The sequence below is a fragment of the Lampetra planeri genome, chromosome 55, assembly GCF_965212315.1.
Source record: "Lampetra planeri chromosome 55, kcLamPlan1.2.h2, whole genome shotgun sequence".
Classification (NCBI taxonomy): domain Eukaryota; kingdom Metazoa; phylum Chordata; class Hyperoartia; order Petromyzontiformes; family Petromyzontidae; genus Lampetra; species Lampetra planeri.
The window spans coordinates 1,949,764-1,973,324 of NC_136161.1; the positions used below are offsets into that span (position 1 = coordinate 1,949,764).

At 48.6% G+C, this 23,561-nt stretch overlaps 1 protein-coding gene across 1 annotated transcript; it reads left to right on the plus strand.

Moving 5' to 3' along the window:
* Positions 1–265: 265 nt before the first annotated feature.
* Positions 266–5,179, plus strand: LOC144735477 (E3 ubiquitin-protein ligase TRIM7-like). The gene is made up of 4 exons (XM_078617877.1): positions 266–1,105; positions 3,576–3,671; positions 4,416–4,649; positions 5,075–5,179. The coding sequence occupies exons 1-4, from the start codon at positions 893–895 to the stop codon at positions 5,177–5,179; spliced, it is 648 nt and encodes a 215-aa protein (XP_078474003.1). The 5' UTR covers positions 266–892.
* Positions 5,180–23,561: the final 18,382 nt, after the last annotated feature.

Below are 23,561 nucleotides of genomic sequence, written 5' to 3' on the forward strand. Positions count from 1 at the left end.
TAACGGGACCATGATCCGGCCCTGCTGAGGAGATGGAATCTGCCTCAATAGCCAGCGATCACAAATCACTCTTGAATTCCATTAAAAAGTTACTGATTCATCCATGAAGAGCAGAGAGCATCAGGCAAAGAACGTCAAATTAATTGATAACTATTTTAAAATTCCAAAGCATGAGGCCAAAACGCAGCTGCTCGATTAACATCACGACAGTATTTATTTATGAATGGCAATGTTTTTACCACCTCAGCTTTGCTGTGGCCACACGAGAGGCCCCACCGTAGCCAGCGACACCAGTCTGTGGGGCAAATAACGAGTTCTCCTGGTTACATGGGTTTGTTTTTTACATTCACAGGTACGGATGGCCACATTGGAGTACCATTCAAGGGGCGTGTCTTGTGACCTATCTACAGTATATTTTACCCTCCAGTAAACTCAGTTTGCCAGCCGTGCAAATGCGAGGGTGTGTATCTCGTGAGAGATATAAATATCTGTAGTTCTACTGACCTCACCCCGGCCCCTTTCCGCAGCGTCCCCATTCCCCGACTGTCTCGAATCGTGGCGAGCGCAACCCACTGCGACTGTCGCCCGTGAGCTGAGCTGCCCCATCTGCCTGGCCACGTTTGACTGCCCCTTCATACTGGACTGTGGACACTCGTCCTGTCCCGAGTGTCTGGAAGACTGCTGGAAGCAAGGCAGCCGCTTCAGCTGCCCACAGTGTCCAGGAGTTCTCTCTGAGCGACCGCAACGTAAGAGGAACGTGGAGCTCACCAACCTGGCGGGCAAGCTCAGAGTTGGAGATGAAGTGGCCTTCACTGCCGAGCGCAATGCCCTCGATGACCCCAAGGCTCCTGCAGTGAAGAACTGCCCGAAACGTGAGAAGCCATCTTCTGTGATGCCCCTAAAGCCCCACGCGGAGACTCGCAAGTTGACGAAGCAGATGCCTCCCGTCGTGAGCTCGGAGCAGCGAAGATGCAAGAAGCATGAGGAGGAGTTCGAATTCTACTGCAAGAAGGAAGTGTGCCTGGTCTGCAAAACCTGCACTGTCACCTGTAAACGTTCAAAGCACGTTGTCAAGACGTTGGAGGATGAGCATAAGATACGGAAGGTGAGTCCTTTGTCGTGTTAGCTGGAGTTACTCTGGTGCAAACACCGTTGATACCTCAACACGAGCTGATTCTCAATACAATATTTAAAAGTACTTAAAAAAAAACACGCTTTAATGAAATGTACTGTCCGAGCTGCCCCTCCCCCTGCCCCCTTCCCCCATCGCCCCTCCCCTCCTCCACACCCCCCGCCCCTCGGCGTGGCTCCTAGAGGCTTGCCGTGACATAAGGGACCGTGGTGATTTACAGGCAACGTGAGTTGAGCGTCGACAATTAGAGCTGTTAACGTGGACAATTAGAGCCGTAAAAAAGATTGTTTAAAAAAAATATTTTAAATGTTTAATGATAGAATATAGTATTGTCATCCGTATGACACACCTATACCAAGTTTGCAGTCGATACGACATTGGGAATACGGTTGAAATTGAGTTACAAGACTTTAGGATACAACACACAGAGTAAGTTAAATAAAAGCGTGTAAAATGTAAAAATATATGTTTTGGATTTTTTATGATAGAATATAGTATTGTCATCAGTATGACAGGTATTTCAAGTTTGCAGTCGATAGCACATTGGGAAGTGGGTACAAATTTAGTTACAATATTTCATTTTTGAGGATACAACAGACGGAGTGAGTTAAATAAAAGCGTGAAATATTAATAAAATACACTAAACTACAGTGTTTTATTTTACTAGTGTAATAAAAGACTTCGCCCACACACTGCTTGATCTCCGTCACTCTTTATTTCCATTGACGCTCGCACTCCGCTGGTCCCGACAACGGACCAGCTGCTCCTCGCGCACGCCCCGCACGCGCTCTCCCGTCAATCGCACCGCTCCCCCGCTCCCGCACACCGCTGGCCGACGGTGTGCTCGAAGCTCCTCCAGCCACGTGGCTGATGGCGCGGATCCCCTCCGGCCACCCAACGTGGTCCAGCTTCGTGACTCCACCAACTGACCCGGAGCCCTTCCGGGATCCCACCTATAGCCCTTTCACCACGTGACCCTGTCTCCTCCCTCTCACCACGCCCTTCACCGAACCTTCCAGATCCGGCCTCCGCATAGCGCCTTGCTGGCTCCGCCTTTAGGTTCCGCCCCTGCTCACCTCGCATCCGATGGGGCCCGAGGTGAGCGGCGGACCTTCACATACGCCCCCATACTGGGCCCCGCCCCCCAATACCCTGGGCCGTATGATTGGCCCAGAGCCGAGCAGCGAACTCCACTGAGCTATATAGCTATTTTTCAGAAGCGACCTGGCCACAAATGATAGCTCAACGAAGTGGCTTATAACGTGAACATGTATAGTAGCAACCAAATGCTCTAAACGCGTGTTGTTTCTAAATGTGGAGGGAAAACTGTAGGACATGGAGAAACATACACGCGGCTACGGGGAGAATATGCAAGCTCCAAATCTACAGGCATCAGGGCAGTGACGTGCGGTGAGGTCAATGGCTGGGGAGGCACTGGTTAAGACACGCCCTCCTTATTGAGGCAGACGTGATAGCTGCCTCCCCTGGTGCTTTTTTATTGCAGTTTCATGACGAGACCAGCGAGCCTAAATATATTTATAGACATACGTGAAATAAGTTACCTGGACTATGGAAGGCGAGGACATGTAATGAAGGGATCTATAAACATTACATTGGTGACATACTGAGAGATAGTAACAGGCACGCGCTTATTGCCCGCGCTCCATCCAGTGTCTGAGGGGTTGCGCAATCAGAGGGGAGGCTGAGCTCGTCACTGCCTCACCTCTCGTCTCTTCCTGTTTTTGTAGCGGAGCTCCGCAAATTTGGCGATTTTGACTATAAAAATTATTGGAATCGTACAGAAATTACATTTATAAAACAGATCAGTGGAACAATCTTAATATTTATTTTATTATTATAATTTTTTGTTACTTTTCTTAACCGCTATTTCCATTGGAGTATGCCAGGTGAGGCTCTGCCTCCCCTGCCTCCCCTGACCCCACGTGACTGCATCAGGGTCAGGATCGGACCCATGACCTCCTGCATACCAGGCGAGGGAGATAACATCTTACCACCATGGCGAGATGTGCCACCAGTCATAACAACAATTAAACTTTTTAAGTGATGAGAAAACCCATCACATAAGACCATCGGTTCAGTAGAATTACAGTGTGGCCATGTAGTCATTTTGACCGTTAGCTCAGGAGAATTACAGCGGTAGTGGTGATGAGGAGGAGGGGACGTAATGAGGAGGTGTGGAGTTGTAACGAGGAGGAGGTGTGGAGTGGTGACGAGGTGTGGAGTGGTGACGAGGTGTGGGGTGGTGACGAGAAGGAGGTGTGAGTGGTTACGAGGTGTGGGGTGGTGACGAGGTGTGGGGTGGTGACGAGGAGGAGGTGTGGGGTGGTTACGAGGTGTGGGTGGTGACGAGGAGGTGTGGGGTGGTGACGAAAAGGAGGTGTGGATTTAAGTCTTCCTCTGGTGACGTCTCGGCCTCTCACAGGAGCGAGTCAGAGGGGAGACGCGAGCGGTGGATAAGAAGAGGAAGAAGGCGGAGGCGTCACTTGGACGGAATGAAGCCGCTCGCAAGGACGTGCAGGTACCACAGGGTTGGACTGGGGCCCTAAGCTCAGAAATGTAGTCCGTCACGTGATAGACTCACATCATAGTGAGTAGTCTGTCACGTGTTAGACTCACGTGGTAGTGAGTAGTCTGTCACGTGTTAGACTCACGTCATAGTGAGTAGTCCGTCACGTGATAGACTCACGTCATAGTGTGTAGTCTGTCACGTGTTAGACTTGCGTTGTGGCGAGTAGACAAAAACCGTCCAAAAATAATCAGATTTGTTCAGCAAGCTAGATGCAGTAGTTGAGGAATTCCTGAAAATAGCCACGTTAAGTAAAAACAACTTCCCCATAAATAATGTAGTGGCGATCAAGTTTGGCGAGATGCGATGTCCTACTACGCACACCATACATTGAGATGGCGTGACAAACAGCGGAGGATACGCCGCTACTGCATTACTGCATGATTCCGCGTACTGTATCAATCTACTGATCAGCCACGCAGTCGTGGTCGACCGCTCAGAAACCGCGTTATAACGGGGCGCGTTCTGCATTCTAACGGGGGCACATTCCACTTTCTGCGTTGTGCGAAAAAGTGTTCCCTTGTGGAAGAACCGTGGTATTATAGTGACAACGCGTCAACATACACACAAGCATGCAAGTGAGGACTCACCGTAGTCTAATTTGCAAGGGGGATGCAGTTTGCTAACCACTACACCACCAACCTAGCGATGGAGCCCTGAATAGGAATTCATGAAACACACCGCGTGTCCTTGCAGGAGTCCATTGCCCAAACCAAGGCTCGCATCTCAGGCAATTTCGCCCTCATGAGGGCGACGCTGGATGAGGATGAGAGGACGGCTCTGGATCGTGTGGACACGAAGGGCTGCCGGCTACTCTCCCAGATTGACAAGAACATCGCTCATTACGAGCGCGAGGTCCGCGAGCTCCAGGCAGCGGCCACGTGCCTGGAGGCTCTGGAGGAGGAAATGGACTCGCTCGCATTCCTCAAGGTGAGCTACCACGGCACCAGGGCAAGTGTGCAATGTTGTTTTCTGGTGCTGTAAACATTATTACTTCACCAGGTAAGGCTCACTGAGCTATCTAGGCCCTTTTCAATAGCGACCTGGCCACAAATGATAGCCACAAAAAGTGGCTTATCATGTGGCAATTTAGAGCAGACAAATATGAACGCACGTTGATTCTAAATGTGGATGGAAAAACAGGAGAATCCGGAGAAAAATCCACACGAAAACGGGGAGAACATGCAAACTCCAAATATACAGCAGGCGTCAGGGTCGGGACCGAACCTACGACATCCTGTGTACCAGGCGAGGGAGTTAATATCTCACCACTGTAACACACCGCTCCCCACCCCAGCTCTGTGATTGGTCTTTGAGGGATCTATGTCATCGCGCTTACGCAACACGTTTCACAGTTCATGTGCTCGAGGAAAAACAAAAAAGTTACTATAAATAGCCCAAAGCTCCTCCACGAGCAGCAGCAGCAGGAGTACCCCACGGAAGCGTTCAGGAAGCCCTGAATCTGAATGATTATTTGTTGTTAAACTCCTAATAAATAATAGTATTAAGTATTACATTTATACGTATTTTATAAATTGAGGGCTAAAATAATGATCTGATACTTAACATGTCTTCGGTAACGCAACCTCTCCCTATACCATGTATGTCTATGTGAAATGGGATTCATGCAGCGCGATTCGATTTACGAACAGTTTTTCATGAACGCATGTCGCGCGTACTGTGAGATACGCCTGTACACTGTTTTATGTGCTTCTTTTGAAACGTGGTTGTGTTTATACAGCATTGATATAAACTTGCTATGTGTGACAGCGAGAGACATGGCGAGTGAGCGAGATGACTCTTATGCACGCAAAGATGCCAGAAAAAAAACTTCGTTAGAGCGGCGTGCGATTCCGCGTTATAATCGGTTGGAAAAAGTTTAAGGAGATATAAAATTTTTGTTTACTCTTTCAATCGGTTATATGACAACAATTTACAGGCATTCCTCGACGGGACCCTCTTGACCTGGCAATAGCTTCGGGCCTCAGCACTTATCAGAAACCGGCCTTGCATTGATGGCTGAGCGCAGCCAATCCCACCACAGCTATCGATTGTCGCGTGTTGAACGTGACTGAGGAATACCTGACTGACGCTGCCCTGTATCTGACTCCTGCAGATTCACCTGGAGAAAAGCAGGTATTGACTCACTAGATCACGAGGCTGCACACACGAGGTGAAGCTGTTTTCGGGGACAATGGCTGTGTGTGACGTACATCAGAGGAATGTCAACGTGATGAGATCCTTTCGCATCGTACGTAGCCAACCATGTCAATAGGAAGGTGTGGGGGAAGGCCAACAAACTAAACACAAAAAACAGTTCTCAAGAAATTAGTTTTCAGTCTAAATTTCAAAGTGCATAGCTGCAGTGGCTTCCTAAAATCAGAAGGAAGAGCATTTCAGACGGCTGCAGAAGCGCATCTGAAAGCGCCACACGATGCGGTGACTTTCTTTGTTCGATGGCGAGCCTAAAGCCGCCGCTGCTGCGAGGATGAGCGAAGTTTGCGTGATGGTTGATGCTCTTTGACGAGATCAGCAAGGTGTTGTCGTTCATTTGTGGCAAGCACTTTGTGTGTAACGTATTAATTTGGCAACCAGAAGCCAATGCAGCTTGACGAGCACTGGATGGACATGGTAGGATATTGTAGTTGTACACGCATCAGCTTGGCAATGTGATGATGCTGCATGGGACACTGCAAGTGCGATGATGATTCTGTGTTTGAATCGGAGTTGATTTGATGTGTTACACGGAGGGTCAAATGTTGCAGAGATCGAGTAAAGAGTCCTTAAACTAAACACGTGAAACAGTGCAATTATAATGAGAGCAAGTGATGCCACAGAAGGTACAGGCTGTGTGTGATGGATGCTGTGTAAGACGCTGGCTGTGTGTGATGGTGCTGAGTGAGACACTGGCTGTGTGTGATGGTGCTGTGTGAGACACTGGCTGTGTGTGATGGTGCTGAGTGAGACACTGGCTGTGTGTGATGGTGCTGAGTGAGACACTGAGTGATGGTGCTGAGTGAGACACTGTCTGTGTGTGATGGTGCTGTGTGAGACACTGTGAGTGATGGTGCTGTGTGAGACACTGGCTGTGTGTGATGGTGCTGTGTGAGACACTGTGTGTGATGATGCTGTGTGTCACTGGTGGTGCCGTTTGCTGGTTCTGGTCTCACAGGACAGAGGGCTCCAAGGGAGCTCCGACCTCATCTCCCAGCCCAGAAGACATTGCCGCGATCAGTGCTCTGGAGGGAGTCGTCGTGAAACTGCTGGCGTTTATGTGTGAGTAACACCAGCTCTTGCCACATGTGTGTGAATGTGTGTGGAGAGTGGTGGTATAGCGGTTAGCGCGCTGCTTTACGAACCTGGTTACCTAAGTTAGATACCCGATCACGGCCACCAACACCAGGGATGATGATCTGAACTGGTGCTAGGTCTCCCCTAGGTGAACTCAGCCTCATGTGAGCACCTGATGTGGTGTGTAGTAAACATTGCCACTCGAGAGAAAAGGCGTCCAGGCATGGTACTGGCCACCCACCCCCCTCTTGTGCCGTGGCGGCCTTCATAGGTTCTTGCCAACAGCATTTGCCCCAACAGTCAACGCGGAACGCGCTCCATTATAGCACGGAACACACTCCGTTATGAAGCAGAACACGCGCCATTTTAACGCGGAAAGTGCACCATTATAACGCGGAACGTGCTCCGTTATAAGGCGGAACATGTTCCATTATAACGCAGAAAGTGCATTGTGGTAATGTGGAATGCGCACCATTATAACGCGGTTTCTGAGCGGTCAACGACGAACTATTTTGTTGAGCTGCGCGGCTGAGTGGTAGAGGTGATCCAGTAGGCAGAATGAAACAGTAACGCAATGGCGGTGTGCCCTGAGTTGTTTGTCTCGCCCTCTCACTGCATGGTGAGCGTAGTAGTCCATCGTATATTGCCAAATGTTATCGTTATTACATTAATTTATGAATATTTTATTATTACTTCACACTTTTTTCGCTAAATGTCGAACTTTTCAGGAATGCATCTACTGCTAGCGCGTTGAATAAAGACATCCTGTACAAGTACACATTATCTTACTGGTAGTTATGTACTAATATTTATAGATATGAAAGTGCTTTATTACAACAGAAAACCATTTTTTTTTAAATACATAAACGCTCTTGTTATACTCGTACTGCTATTATTATAAACGCATTGTTATCGTTACTACAGATGGACGCTCACCAACTCTGGACCCAAACTCAGCCCACAATGACCTCCAGATTTCGTCGGATCTCAGGACGGTGACCCTCACCCCCGTCTCGCAGCGTCGCCCTAAACACCCACACCGCTTTGATTCGTATGCCCAAGCCCTGTGCTCCGAGAGCTTCTCGTCGGGTCAGCACTACTGGGAGGTGAATGTGGAAGGCTTAGATTACTTTGAGATTGGAGTCGCGTATGGGACAATACCACGGAAGGGGATCGGAGTTTCTAGCTTGGGTAAGAACGACTCATCCTGGGTTTTGTGTAAACATGAACACACCTGCTCAGTGGTCCATGATGGGTTAGTGACCTCATTGCTAGTCAGGGATCCTCCCCAGAGAGTTGGGGTTCACCTGCACTGGGAGGCAGGGCTCCTGTCCTTTTATGATGCGCGCACAATGGAACTGCTACACTCGGTTGAGCACACGTTCACTGGGGCTCTCTACCCAGCGCTGTATTTAGATGACGATCATCGTGACTCTATGACGATTCTGGATCTGAGTTGCGCGTCACGTGAGTACTTGGTGTGAATAACAGAGAGAACATACACAGCACACACACATCACACAGACACATATACAACAACAGCCGCCATTCACAATTAAATGGTGGTCATGTGCCACGCTAGGTGTAATTTGAGGCCATGTGAAATGTGGATGGCTCGCTGCTGGCTGGAGATCACAGAACAGACCCAGGTGCCATAATGTTGCACACTCGAAATGAAGGATGTGGGCAGGTGCTCCAAATCGAGGGAAAAACATTTATTGTGGTAATTCTGTAAAATGCAACAGCACGTTTGTCACACACAGCAATCCTCAACCGAGTCGCCATTAACCACGTGACTGGTATACAAGTCCGGTTAATCAATAATCCTGCCAGCCACCCACAGGCCCAACTCAGTCATCACATGCTGGTGTACACACGTGCATTAATGTACTGCACAGCATATAAGGACTTTCACAAAACCACACTCCCTTGCTGCACGATGAGATAATTAAAAGAGTGTTCCATTCCTAATGTACTGAGAGGACGAGCAGATGCACCACCTATGCTCCCCACCGCACCAACTTGCTATGTTTTAGCTGCCCGCAGCTCCACTAGTTGTGAGTATTGCTTTGCTGTCTGGAACAGGCCAAAAGTGACCTTCACGAGTCTCTACCAAATAGGCCGATATTGACACTGCTGGTAACAGTCATCGGCAAGTCAACCCAGCGCTACAACCTCCTTCATCACATCCGCCCATCTTTGCTCAGTCTGTGCTGCGTCCATTTGCACCCGTCTCTATCCGGCCAAATAGAAGCTGCTTGGGCATGCAATGGCTGGGTCTATAGGTTACCCAGCCAATGCTGCCTCACCTGGAATAGGAGCTAAAGATGTGGGCCATGTCCAGTCTAGTTTCAAACCAGCCAAGACGATCTTTACAGTGGTCCACATTTTGCAAACATACCTCTGGCTGAGAAGACTCGAAGCTGCAAATGGAGTGACAGACCAGGTAGCTTCCACACAGCGTGACGCAGCCAATATTTTTTTTTTATAATTCTGTTCGACTGATTCAGAATGAGAACTCTGCTGCCAAAATGGCACTGGACATTGTCTCCACAACTGTTTCACCATTCGTGGGGAGGTGAGGGGTGGAGTATTTGATGACAATAAATATGCAGGCAGGTGCTTTGTTTTGGTGGAGCTGATGGTAAGGCCCAATCTCATAGTGTCACCTTCCAGGTTCAACGGTAGAGTTTATAACTCTTTCTCAGAGTGAACAGCAATTACAACCAGTTCAACAGCATCGATAACATGGTTGACCGAAAGGCAACCATCCCTCGACCACATCCGGGCATAGATTAGCCTCCCATTGTATTTGTATCAGATCGTAATCCTCCAGTACAGCCATGGAAAGATTCTCAAATCACGTGGTAAAAAACTATGTAAAATAGTGTATGAGGCAAAGAATATCCCTGTCGCACCCCAAGGTGAACAGGAAATGGCTCCAATCCACTTGGGCACAGAGAATGCTCAGTAATGCATTGCGCATCTATACTGTACAACCATCGGCGTGCATAATAAGTGTATATTATTGATATATTAAGATATATCTCCTTGCCTATTATACTCTATGCATTACATGAAAGAGACTATAGCCAATCTTAATTTGAAGCTTTCGTGACTGCAGGAATCCATACTCTTTGGTTCTTTCGGTAAAGTCACGTAGGTAGAAGTAAAATAAAATAAATCACGACGTTTCGAACGCAACGACAAGCACCCGCCTTCAGGTGAACATCGCGACAGCTGCGATTTCTGCTGCGAGCAGCATGATGTCTGCTCCCTTGTGAAGAGAAGCTGTTACCAGCAAGCGTTTATATAAGTTTTGAGAACAAAGGCAGCCTAAGTAGTGTTAATGGGGTATTATTATTACCTTTACACTATAATACCCCATTAACGTCGTGATTTAGACAATAGCCAGTCAGGGACGCTAAAACTTCGGCGCCATCTAGCGCCTCAATGTTCGCCGTGCAGCGTAAACCATGTTCGTCTTAATAGTGAAGTTCGTCATTCTCGAGTGTGTTATGGTGAGGTACAGAGTGCACATAGTACACATAGGGCCTGTTCTCCGCACCAAATGCTTCAATGTGTAGTGACAGGGTGCAATCTGCTGACCATGGGAGCTAATTACGGGTATGGGTGCGTTATAGAACAGCACACATATAAGCAACTACAAGGGGGGCATAACTGAGTCAAGGGTCAAGGAGAGGATCGATCTGGAAGCTCCTGGACCCAGCAAGAGAGTTCCGGAAGTGGGGCGTGGCCAAGGGCGGGGTTTGGCCACGCTGGAGGGATATAAGGGGGTTCAGGGCTGTCGTGGGGGTTCGGGTCCTGGATGTCGTAGCTGTCATCGCTGCCATCTCTTCGTCGTTGTCATCGCTGCATAGCCAGCCGGCTATTCAGTCTTCATCGTCGTCGTCGCTATATTGTCAGTCAGCTATATAGTGTACAACGCCGATGTGGCTGCATGGGTGGCTCAGCTAGAAGTAACTCAGCGTTTATGTTATTCCGTGACCCTGTCCTTAAAATATGGAGAAATAAATAAGAAACCCTCTACAAGTTGTCTCGGAAGTCGTCTCATTACAAATGTAACAGTTTAGTCACAGCTACCCGTGATGTACAGACTCAGTTTTGCTCCAAAAGGCAAAGTATGGAGGTAGCTTTGACCCAAGCATAACTTTTGTGATGCATAATTAGTTTATCTTGAGTTAAATTGTGGAGTAACATGTCATTAATGAACTTTAACCCTCCAGCACGTGAAAGAGCCAATCTAATCAAATTGTCACGAGGGCTAATATGCCAATTGACTTATGTGTTTTTTGAGAAAATCAGGATACAGTCTGTTGCTCTATAACGCGGGGGTAGTTGCGTTCCTGAAGAACACTGCATTATGGAAAAATCGCGTTATAGTAAATAATATATAGTATAGGGGTAAAGCACAGTCCGTAATAACACGTGAGATGCGTGCGTAGGCTGAACAAAGGCTGAGGTGCGTGGGTAGCATCTAAAAGCATCCAGCAGCAACCCATCTTATGTGATGCTACACCAAGGTAGCTTTACAACTGCGTATTCCTACTCGTGCGACGTAGTTCTGTTCACTCAATTGCGTTATATCCAATTTGCATCCGCATGATTAAAAAATGTGTTCCCTAATACATTAATCGTGTTATATCCAATTCGCATTATGAAAACACGTGTTATAAGAGAACAGGCTGTTTTGTAGAATGTTGACAATTTGACACGACGTTTCGCTAGAGATTACATTCCAGCATTATTAGCTGTTAGCAAAAGCTCAACTCTCACATCTAAATTGTATTCTTACCCATGTGTAGTGTGTTCAAAATTTACTCACACCGACACGTTGTAACAAGTCACCTGCTTACACTTTATTCACCGATTCTTGCACCAGTTGTAGGCACTCCTATAACTATCTGTGTGGACACTTATGTATAATTTCTCCCCACTCGTATCTACTTTGCACCTCACTTATCCTGCACTCGGCAGCTCTGCTCTCAGTGACTCCACACACAGCAACTCTACATCTCCACTGCTGCCCTCACCTACGCTCCCTCAGAGCCGCTCACCCGTCTGTCCCGGGCGGGGGGATCAGCCAACACCCGCCCGGCGATGCGTGAGGGTTGAGGTCCCATTGATGGCTGGAGCAGCAGTGGCGAGATGTCTTCACTCTTGTCCCCGGCAACAACTCCCTCTCCGCTCATGCACACACTCTTATATCACTCTGCTAATTATCCGAGACCTCCCGTGCGTCTCTTCAGCTCTTGCCAGGCTGTCGCCAGATGTCACATTAATCACCTTATCATCGCCCCCCATCTTCCTTCTTGTTGTGTTATCTTGCCCAAAGCTTGCATTTAGTGTTGAAACATCGGTAGGAATTTACGTAGTTTTGCAATTTGTACTTATATAATATTTTCTTACCTTTTCTGTATTTTACACTCCTCTTGTTATTTTTGTTTTCTTTTTGTATGGTTTGTGGCTGTACCTTGCTGACCTCATGCCTTACTGGACATCTGTGACAAAGCGCTTTGTAGCTAATCGGATCCCTCCTCCTGCAGTTTAAATACTGATTGTGAGCCAAATCATCAGGACAGCCATGCACGTGATTCATTTTAATAAAAAATAATTGAATTGTTTGTGATTGGCAGGTTAGATTATTGGAATGAGGTGAATCTATTGTAAGTGGCTGGTGAAAATAGGCTTAATTATATTGAGGTGTATTGTGCTTGTTATAAAGCTGGAGATGTCATGCTGTTGTGATTCTAGTTAAGCATTAATGGGTTAAGAAGGGTCATTATTTAGCTTCATGGGGATTTATCACCAAGAGGTGAGTCACCGATATTTATCAGGTAAGGCCCCACTGAGCTATACAGTTATTTTTCAGAAGCGACCTGGCTATCACAAATTATATCTCAAAGAAGTGGCTTTTCGCGTAGAAATTTAGAGCAGCCAAACACTCTAAACGCGCGTTTCAGATTTTCGGAGGGAAAAATCTGAGCTGGAGAAACATCCACGTGACCACGATGGAAGATAGAGAGGGAGAGACACACACAAACTCCAAATATACAGGAGTCTGGGTCGGGATCAAACCCATGATCACCTATATACCAAGCGAGGTAGTTAACATCTCGCCACAGTGGCGACCCATACCTCTAAAACAGACTGATAAATCTGCTGACTTCGGAACTAATTGGCACGCTTTGTTCACAACGTGACAACGCTTTCTAATTTGACTGTGTCGGGTGGAGGTCGGTTTGCAACACATTCACAATTATGCGAGCTAACGAAAAAAACACTTTTTATGAGCAACTAGCAACAACCACCATTCGCCACTTAGTGGCGGTGACGTCACCGGGCGAAAAACACACAAACACATCGACTTAGACACACACAGACATCAACCCACACACACAAACACATCGACTTACACACGCACACATATGGACTCAAACACACATCGACTCACACACACACATCAACTTACACACACATATATCGACTAACACACACACACTTGGACTCACACACACATCGACTCAAACACACATCGACTTACACACACATATATCGACTAACACACACACACTTGGACTCACACACACATCGACTCAAACACACATCGACTTACACATGCACACACATAGCGACTGACACACACACATCGACTTACACACACACATTTTAACTTTTCTCAGTTTTTAAAGATTAGTTTTCTATGTACGTCATGTTAAGGAAAGAACCAAGGAAGATGGAAAATGCAAACAATTGTTAATGCACCTTTGAGAATCAACGCACTGTAATCGAAGGTGAAGGTCATACTTAACTTGTATGATATGCCTTTGTCTTGTATTGAATGCTATGAGTCATACGTAATTGTTTAATCGTATAAAAAGACTAAAGTATTTGTACTGTAGTCTTTATTACTGATGTTTTAATAGTACTGTAGTAAGGCGCTTGAGGAAGCACAGACGGTCTATAATTTGTGTAATGAGAGAGCGCCATCTAAGGGACGACGAGGGGTGTTTGCATAGTCACTGCTGGGTAACTTATATCCAATCAGAAGGAAGGGTTCCATCTTGGCCAAAGGTAGCGGCCCGAGCTCGTGGGTATGTACGGGAAACATCTAGAAGGTTCCACGAGGGGCGTGGCTAGAGGCGGAGCCGAGAGCAATATAAGGAGAGGCAGTGAGAGGACTCTTGGTCGGTGTGCGGAGCCTGGAGTCCGGACTGCATCATCGCCTACCTCTGCTCGCCACCGGCCACGTGGCGGCCTCTGCCAGTGAAGCCTTCTCTCCTCCCAGCGCGCCAGCGGCGAGCGTGGAGAGAGAGAGAGACGCGCCGCGACGGTGGAAGGGGGAGTGCGTGCGTTACGGCAACAGAGAGAGAGGGAAGCCATCCGGAGAGAGAGAGCGGAGCTGTGCAGTCGTTGTTAATAAAAGACACAAGTCAACAGTCATCGTGGAAGTGCTTTATTACATTTGTAATACATGCATGGGGTAAATGGGGAGAAGGGAGGGAAGGCAGGTAGTGGCCGAGGCGAAATAAGAGCAGCACGCGGGCGGTGCCGCAAACAACCGCTGGCAGCCAGACTGCCGACAGGACACTTGGCAGGCATGGAGGCAGGCAGGAGACTTGGGGATGGAGCGATGAGATGTGGGACGGTGAGGAAGCCGCGCTGCATGAGCGCCGTGACGAACAGTCGCCGGCAGCCAGGCCACTGAAATGGTAGCCGGTAGGCGCGGGTGCAGGTAGGAGACCCGGGAAGGAAGCGATGTGAAGGCCGCACAGGGCAGCGAGTTGTGGGCGTGGCTCAGAGAGCACCTGCCGACAGCCAAACTGCCTACCAGCAGGCATGGGGTAAAGCAGCACATGTGGGAGGGGGGTCGTGCCCGCAACCAAAACAAGAGCCTTTCCAAAGTAATGAAACACAAAATAGGGCCTCTCCAAAATAATGAAACTGACACTTATTGCTGAGCCGCACCCCCCTATCAAAGAGCCTCTTTGTAAGCAATGTTTATGTTCTTGCCTGCTGGTCCAAAATTTTGTTAATATTTGTCATTGTCTACACGAGAGCATCCAACATAAAGTTGGCCATGAGAAAAGCACAGAGTTCACAAAATCAGTGACACCACTGTTAAAGATTGTCCTTGTGCCTTGTTAATGGATATTGCAAAGCTGAGGTGGATGGGGAATTGAAGCCTCCTAAATTCAAAGACTGTCGTTTGGGATTATATGTATGCGAGGGAGAAAGACGTATTCACCTTTAGAATTGTCTGCAATGATTGTAGTCTCAATTTGATCACAATTTATTTTCGTGAAATTTTTTTTCAAAAATTTTCCACTTTTTAGGAAAAAAAAAATCCTTTATATAAATTCACTTGCTTGCTTGCGCGCTTACGACCGTGCAAATCTTTCGGTCGTTTTTTAAACCACTTCCAGTGATCCAATCGAGCTGACATTTTGCACACAGACTCGTTGTGCGTGACAATTTATTTTCGTGAAAATTTTTTTTCAAAATTTTCCACTTTTTAGGAAAAAAATTTTTTCACTAACACAATCATATCTTTTTCCTAAACACAGAAAATTATTCAAGAAAACAACAAAAATGTACAATATAAACAATCATACACAAGCTGAAAACCTTATAATCCTTATATACGACTTTCCTTATATTTAATTTAAAATACCAATGTGATAAAAATGAAACTCTTACTCAAGATAAACAGAAATGAATAATAAAATAAAACCGATGCCACGCATATAAAGGATTTATAGTGAAAAACTTTGTTTTTACGGGTTAATTTTTTGTAAGGCAAAGACAGTTATGCAAGAGCCTTTGTTGATCTATTTGCACACATATTTGATGGCTTTCACAGAATTGCAGAATTCCACGTTAATGTGGGCCTCGAAGATCTTGCACAGAAGAAGGCAGTAGGGAACGATCCACTGGTTGTCAACCTTGATTTCAGAGTCAGTTCCAGGTCTGAGCGTTGTTTCAAATCCACCATCCTCAGTATTTGTGTGACGATGTAGAGGATAGCCATCATGCCGTGACTGAGTGTCTTTCAAGAAGTTTCGTGGATACTTCTTGGTTCCCTTACGGTCTTGCATATGTAGTAAGTATTCAGGAGGCTTGACGACTGGGTCGGAGGCACACTTATTTATTAACACCAACTTGTGCACAGTAACGGGTACACACAGTACTTAAGGGGTTATCGTTCCCTTACCCGGCTAACAGGGAGACACAACATCTAACCCCGCTAACCTAAGCCCAAGTCCTCCACTACGGAGCTAGGGGAGGCTACCTATCCCAGCCCTGGTCAAGCTGGGATCCCGGCACCCTGAGTCTCCAGACTGGCTCGTCAGTCTGGGCTCTCGGGGCCACGCCACCGGCTTGCCCTGGTCGGCCCTGACAAGGACAGCGAGCCAGGGGAGCTCCGGGGCCTATTCTAGCTGGTCTTCAGTCTTCGCTGGTTTAAGCTGATACTCGACCTCGAGCCCTCCGGCTCACCACCTTTTATAGTACTCGGCCCCCGGGAGGGGCCCGTGGGGGATGCAGGTGCGGACGTCGGTGCGAGCACCTCCTCTGTGTACGGCCCTAACCACGCCCCTTGTGTTTGTTAACCATCCGCGCCCATACACAATTACACCTCTACACATACATGGCGAATTTGGATTAAACTCCCCACATGGGCCATGGACCATTTGCTTGCAGACCACATAAAATAGGGCAGAGTCTTGATGGGGGTCAGGTAGCTCAGCACTGATAAATGTGTAATAAAGGACTCTTAGGCGATGTAGGTCTCCGTCTGTCCTTTATTGGGTTCTTGTCTCGCACCCCGCGGTGTCCCCGGTTGGACCCGCACCTCTTCCCTTGCGTGCCTCGCACGCCGTTCGAGTCCTCCGCTCTTTCTGCAGCCACACCGCTGCCCGTGTGCCCCGCACACTCTGCAGCCACCCCGCTGCTCCGTGTGACTCCGCACACTCTTCAGCCACTCCGCTGCTCCGTGTGCTTCCGCACACTCTGCAGCCACTCCGCTGCTCCACGTACACCGCTGGCCGACGGTGCCGTGACTCCAACCATGTGGCAAATGGTGCCACTCCTCCGCCAGCACCCCGCGTGGCTTCTCCTCTTTCCACTCTCTCTCGACTCCCGATCCCCTTCCGGCTCTCACCCTATATCCTCCTCCTCACGTGACCCTGACTCCTCCTCCTTTACGTGACCCTGACTCCGCCCCCACTCACCCCGCGTGAGTGGTGCGGAGGCAGCGCCCACCCTGTCCTTGCTCGCATTACATTACCCCCCCCCCCCCCCTGATGAAAAACCCAGCCGTCCCCGGCTGCAACAGAACAAAATAATGCGAGCAACAACACAACAATCAGGCATCACAAGACAAACAGAGATGATAACAACAACAATTAACGAAAGGAAAGGGACTTAGAGCGCGTGCGGGTCGCCGGCCCGTCCCGAACGGGGGGCGGCCCCTGCACAGACCGCGACCGCGACAGAGTTTAGGAGCGGTGGGATCGGGACCACCCGCCGCTGTTGGAGGCCCATCAATTCCAGCGCCCCTTTCCCCAGAGAGACCCGTCGCCGGGGTCTCCTGCAAATGCGTCCGCGGCGGGGTTGGAAGGGCAGCGGGGTCAAATGTCCCCGTTGCCGTGGTAGGCCCACCCGGAGCAGGATTCACTGTGTCCGCCTGGGTCACGGCCGGTCCGTCTGTAGAAGGCATGACAGGTGCGCTTGCAGGTTGAACAGGCAAAGTCAGTGGCGCGTCGGATGCAACAGACACCAGCAAGGCAACATTAGGAGATGACGCATCCGTCCGCGGGGCCACGTAGGGTTTCAATCGAGATGTATGGACGTACCAGCGCCGCGATCCGAAACAAACACGTGCGGACTGCGGACTAGGAACCTCAATAAGCACAACCGGCCCCTCTTCTTGGTTCTTTCGGTAAAGTCACGTAGAAGGGAAGTAATAAAATAATAAAAATAAAACATAATAAAACAATTCTCACGACGTTTCGGCCACAACGCAAGCAGCCATCCGGCCCCTGCCATGGTTTGTGCAACTTAGGGGAGGTCCCCACCCGCACCTGCGGGCAGTGCAGCCAGGCTATGTCCCCCACTCACCAGGGGGATTCACCATTCGAGCGCCGAGCGCAATGTTCGTTCTGGGCCTGGGTCTTGGCCGTAGCCAATCGGGCCCCCTCCCGCGCCTCTACCACGCGATGAACAGCATCCCGAACATACTCCGGGAGAGGCTTAACAGGACCCTTCGCCCCCGTACCCAGCTGCACGTCCACTGGCGGCACATTCTCGCGGCCGTACATTAAAAAAAAAGGTGAGTACCCCGTCGACGCATGAGGCGTCATCCGGTATGCGGAGAGCACCCCAGGGACATGCAAATCCCAATCAGCCTGCTTTTTGTTAACCGTGTGACAGAGCATGGCCGACAGGGTCCGATTAAGCCGTTCCACCATCCCATCCGTTTGCGGGTGGTAGGGAGACGTCCGAACCTTCTTGGTCCCCAGTGCAGCACACACCTCGGCCAATAATTTAGAAGAAAAATTTCGTCCTTGGTCCGGGACGTCAACTTATTGTGGCCGCACATGGGCATGGGGATGCCCAAATCCCTGGATAACTCCAACATTTGACCCAATATCAGGGGCTCCAGCAAGTCGGGCTCCGTGTCCGGATAAGCGGCCATAGCGAGTTCCATCACAGCGCCCCGGAATGCCACCGGCGATTCTTCAGGTGCCCGTTGCCGCTGCACGAACCTGCGATGTGCATCGTCCGGGGGCTCATATGCCTCCACCATTTCTTCAAACACCCCCTTTAGCGTCGTCTTCTTCGTGGCCTTGATGGAGCGGAAGAACCTGACGGACTCGTCGTCAAGGAGCATTGGCAAGACCTCCAAGGCTTCCGCATCCGTCCATTTGGCGGATCGAACAGCCGCTTGAAAACGGCAGGCGAATGCGCTCCAATCTCCGCCAATGGAGAACTCTTTCACAGTCGTTAGACGATGGCTGCGGGTCCCCACGCTGCCGTCTTCCGCCGATGGTGATCCACGCGGCAGCGACAAGATGGCGTCACTCTGCAACGTGGTCAAAATGGCGGCTCCCCGCCGTTCGTCCCTGACCACGCCCAAAATGGCGGCTTCCCGCAGTGGAGGCAGCAAGATGGCGGCTTCCCGCCGTTCGTCCCCGACCACGCCCAAGATGGCGTCTTCGTGCCACGTGTTGGAGAGGGCGGGAAGCGTCGGCAAAGCCCCACTCGGATGCTCCCAGCTTGGCCTCCCCGGACTCGTCGTCGGCGTCACCAGGGTGCACAGCTCCGTCAAAATAGCCCTCAGTGAATCAAGTTGGGCCGCCACGTGTCGGCATCCCTCCTCGGCGCCCACCAACGCAGACGGCCCTGCTGAGCCGGTAACATCTTGCACTCCCGGCGCCACCGCCGGAGAAGGATCGTCGTTGTCTTCAGAAGATGGTGCAGAAGATGGTGCAGGTATGTTCTTTTACCTGAGCTGTTTCGACATGCCGTCTCACTTCTGACTCCCCACGTGAGTGGTGCGGAGGCAGCGCCCACCCTGTCCTTGCTCGCATTACAAATGTGTCAATGTCACTTGCATACATTTTTTCCCTCATCCATAGCAAAATGTGAGCATGAGGAAGACCACGTTTTTGACACCCAAAGGTGTGCAAGTTACATCTTGTCTTCCCAAAGACGCCGCCTTCCTTTATAGTAATGAGCCTCATGAGTTCATCAACTTTGAGTTTAAACACCCTTGCAATGATGTCATGTCTGTCTGTTGGCTTTTGGTTTGGATAAAGCTCAACCTGGATATCCTTCAATTTAGGATTGCAAGTGAAGGTGATAAAGAGATGGGGCCTGCCATATTGCCTGATGTACGTCATCGCATCCTGAGTCTTCTCATGCATGTATATCGGTCCACCTGTGAAGGATGAAGGCAAAATAACTAATCTCCCCACATTCTGAGCGTTTGCATCTCCGTCAGCATTGGTAGTGTCCTTGAGATGAGCATACTGTTTAACACACAGGCGTTTTTGATTCAGTTGAATGTAAAGAAGTCGCTCACTCTCAATTTTGGCATAGTCATCGACAACGTACAGGAGGTTATCATTTGAAGCTGAGGCGACCTAGGGGAGGCTCACGACCATTTCAGAGAATCGTCATTGATGTTGGGCGTGAGGGGGAATGGAACTGGGGTCGGCGGGTTCGTGGTACATCGCGCTTACTGCTAGACTACCGACACACAAACACATGGACGGACACACATACAGCAAATGGCTGTACTTTGTTGTGTTAAGGCAGGGGTCTGCAACCTTTAAGACATAAAGAGCCACTTGGACCCGTTTCCGAAGGAAAAAATAAACTGGGAGCCGCAAAACGATTGCAACTATTAAAACAAATATAACACTGTATATATTGTTTCTTACCTTATTGCTATATACAGGATCGTGCAGTCAGCTGTCAATCTGAATAAAAAAAGGACTTTTTCACTTAACAATGTAAAATATATTTTTGCAAATTAATAGCTAAATTACCTGGTTAATGGGATTTTTGCTCCTGAACCTCAGTGCACAGTGTCTGCACATCAGGGCTGTAAGACGTCACCTTCATTTTCACACAGGCTTGCAAGCTGTCATCTGTGAGGCGTGATCGATGTTTGTTTTTAATATAGTTCATGTTGGAGAAGACCTGCTCACATACATATGTGGAGCCGAAGATCGACAGGACTCCAAATGCATACTTTTTCATGTTTATATAAGTGTTGGGGATGGCATTCCATGTTTCGAATACAAGTTTGTCCTGTTTGGGAAGGTTTTCAACATCACTCCATTTATGATTCTGAGCCAGAATGGCCTTCTGACGGGCAACATCCTCAAGAGTAGCGGTCAAGCATTTGAACTTGGACACCCATATATCTTTGTCGGCTATATCGGCCAGTTTCATCTCAAGATCAGGTTGACTTACACCTGCAAATGCAGTCATATTCAATAGGGATGGATCGATCGCCAGGGGAGTGACAGGGAAGGATAATGTCGTTTTTTCCTCTCTGAACTCACAGAATCGTTTCCCAAACGAACTTTGCATTGTGGTGATTGCAGACTTGAAATATTCCAAATTTATCGTATCATGACTTTGTTTGAACTCTCTCAAAGAGGGAAAGTGAGACAGTGTACCTCTCTGTAAATCTTTGACAAACACTGTCAACTTGCGCTCGAATGCCAAAACCTCCTCCAGCATGTGCAGGGCTGTGCCTCCTTTCCCCTGAAGGGTTGTATTTAGCGTGTTTAGATGTGCTGTCATGTCTACCATAAAATGTAATTTTTCCAGCCACTCTGGCTGTTCCAGCTCAGCAAAGGTGAGCTCTTTGCTGCCCAGGAAGGTTTTTACTTCTTCCAAACATGTGACAAAGCAACGGCAACGTTATTGCCTGTCACCGGGCGGGCAGTGTGGAGCGGAGCGGCGACCTGTCAGCAGCGGCAACGCCAGAGCAGGTGTCACAGTGCGCCTCCTCCCCTCGCTAGCATCCGCCCCGGAGCCGCGGTCAAGGTTCAAAAGAGCCGCATGCGGCTCCGGAGCCGCAGGTTGCCGACCCCTGTGTTAAGGGAATGAAATGGAGCAGTAGGTATGCACGGGAAAGAAAAGTGTTAGATAGTGTGTATCTGCTGTAATGAAACATCTTGTGTAAAAATTTCGCGGCGGCCGTAAAGTCCTGCTCGCAAGAGGAAAGTTTGTGAGGCAAAAGACACAATGCCTGTACTTTGTTTTCTTAAGTAAATGAAATAGAGCAGTTGGTATGCAGGGGAAAAAATCGCGTTACATAGTGTATATCTGCTGTAATCAAACATCTTGATTAAAAAGATAGCGGCGAGCGAGTTAAAAATAAATGTAAACAAACTGATAATAGTTAGTGACATTAAGTCCTGCTCGCAAGAGGGAAGTTTGTGAGGCAAAAGACACAATGGCGGTACTTCATTGTTTTAAATAAATGAAATAGAAGAGTCAGTATGCTGGGGAAAAAAGCGTGTAACATAGTATATATGTACTGTCAACAAACATCTTGTTTTAAAATTTAGCGGCGAGCGAAAGCGTGAAATAAATATGAACAAAGTGATAATAGTTATTGACATGAAGTCCTGCTCACAACAGGAAAGTTTGTGGGCAAAAAGACGCATTGGCTGGACTTTGTTGTGTTAAGGAAATTAAATATAACAGTTAGTACTCAGGGGAAAACGCGTGTTACATGGTGTATATTAACTGTCATAAAACATTGGTTAATGTGTGCGCTGTATTCTTAAAAAGTCAGCAATAGAAATGGGAGAAATAATATAGATGTATGTTTGAAGGGAGCTGTGAATCCGTGTGTGTTACCTTGGGCAGTGTCCAGACGAAAGAGAAATCCCCCCTCCCCCCAAGGAACGCGTGTGAGTTGGTAGGGCCCCCCCCCCCCCACGAAACGCGTGTGAGTTGGTATGGGCGAGCCTCCATGTAATAAATAAATAAATAAACAAACGAAAACAGCACTCAATCGCGAATGAAAACAAATTCCTGCGGAGGGAGCTGGTAGGAACGTTGGGTTGCTCGGTCAATGGCCAGGGTCAACGGCGGCGTGGTGTATTCCGAAAATATGACCGACTGTGAGGGCGGGCACAAGCCGGCGTGAGTAGGTTAAACGTTGAGTTTTAATAGGGCACCACGGGGTGACCAGCCCCTCGTCACCCAGCCCGAACCCCTCCCACCCCCCACCCAGCCCAACCCTCCCCACCCAGCCCCTCCCCACCCTCCCCACCCAGCCCCTGCCCACCCTCCCCACCCAGCCCCTCCCCACCCAGCCCCTCCCCACCCTCCCCTCCCCACCCAGCCCCACCCCCTTCCATTAAAACTTCAGGAAGCTGAAATTCTGGAGTTTTTTCCTCTTTCTCTTTTCTGTCTTTTTTCTTGACTTGGACCTGGTTGAGGCACTGAACGAGATCTACTGTACAGGCAGATTGAGGAGCGGCGCTTTGTTTCAGTCGAGCACGGGGCATATGCAGGTACGCGGTGACTCATCCCGACCTATACAAGTTCTAGCAAGCGCGTCGTATCCCAAGCAAGACGTCGTATCCCAAGACATTTTTTGCTCGTCAATAACGACGTATACCAAATTAGACGTACAGTATTCCAAAGCGGTCGTATACCGAGGTATAACTTTATCACAAAACCTGTTCTTCATGCCAAAAACCAAACTATTCTTTATTTACCAGGTAAAACACACTGAGCTATGTGGCATTTTTTCAGAAGCGTCCTGACGACAAACAATAGCTCAACGAAGTGGCTTATAATAGCAGCAAAATAATCTAAACCGATTTCACAGAAACCCATATATTCACACAGAGCCATAGATTAACACTGAGATCCATATGCACACCACACATAGACCCATAGACTCACAATAAAGATGCATGTTGTATATTTGGAGTTTGTGTCTCTCTCGCGTGGCTTTTTCATTGATTCCTCTGGTTTTTCCCTCCA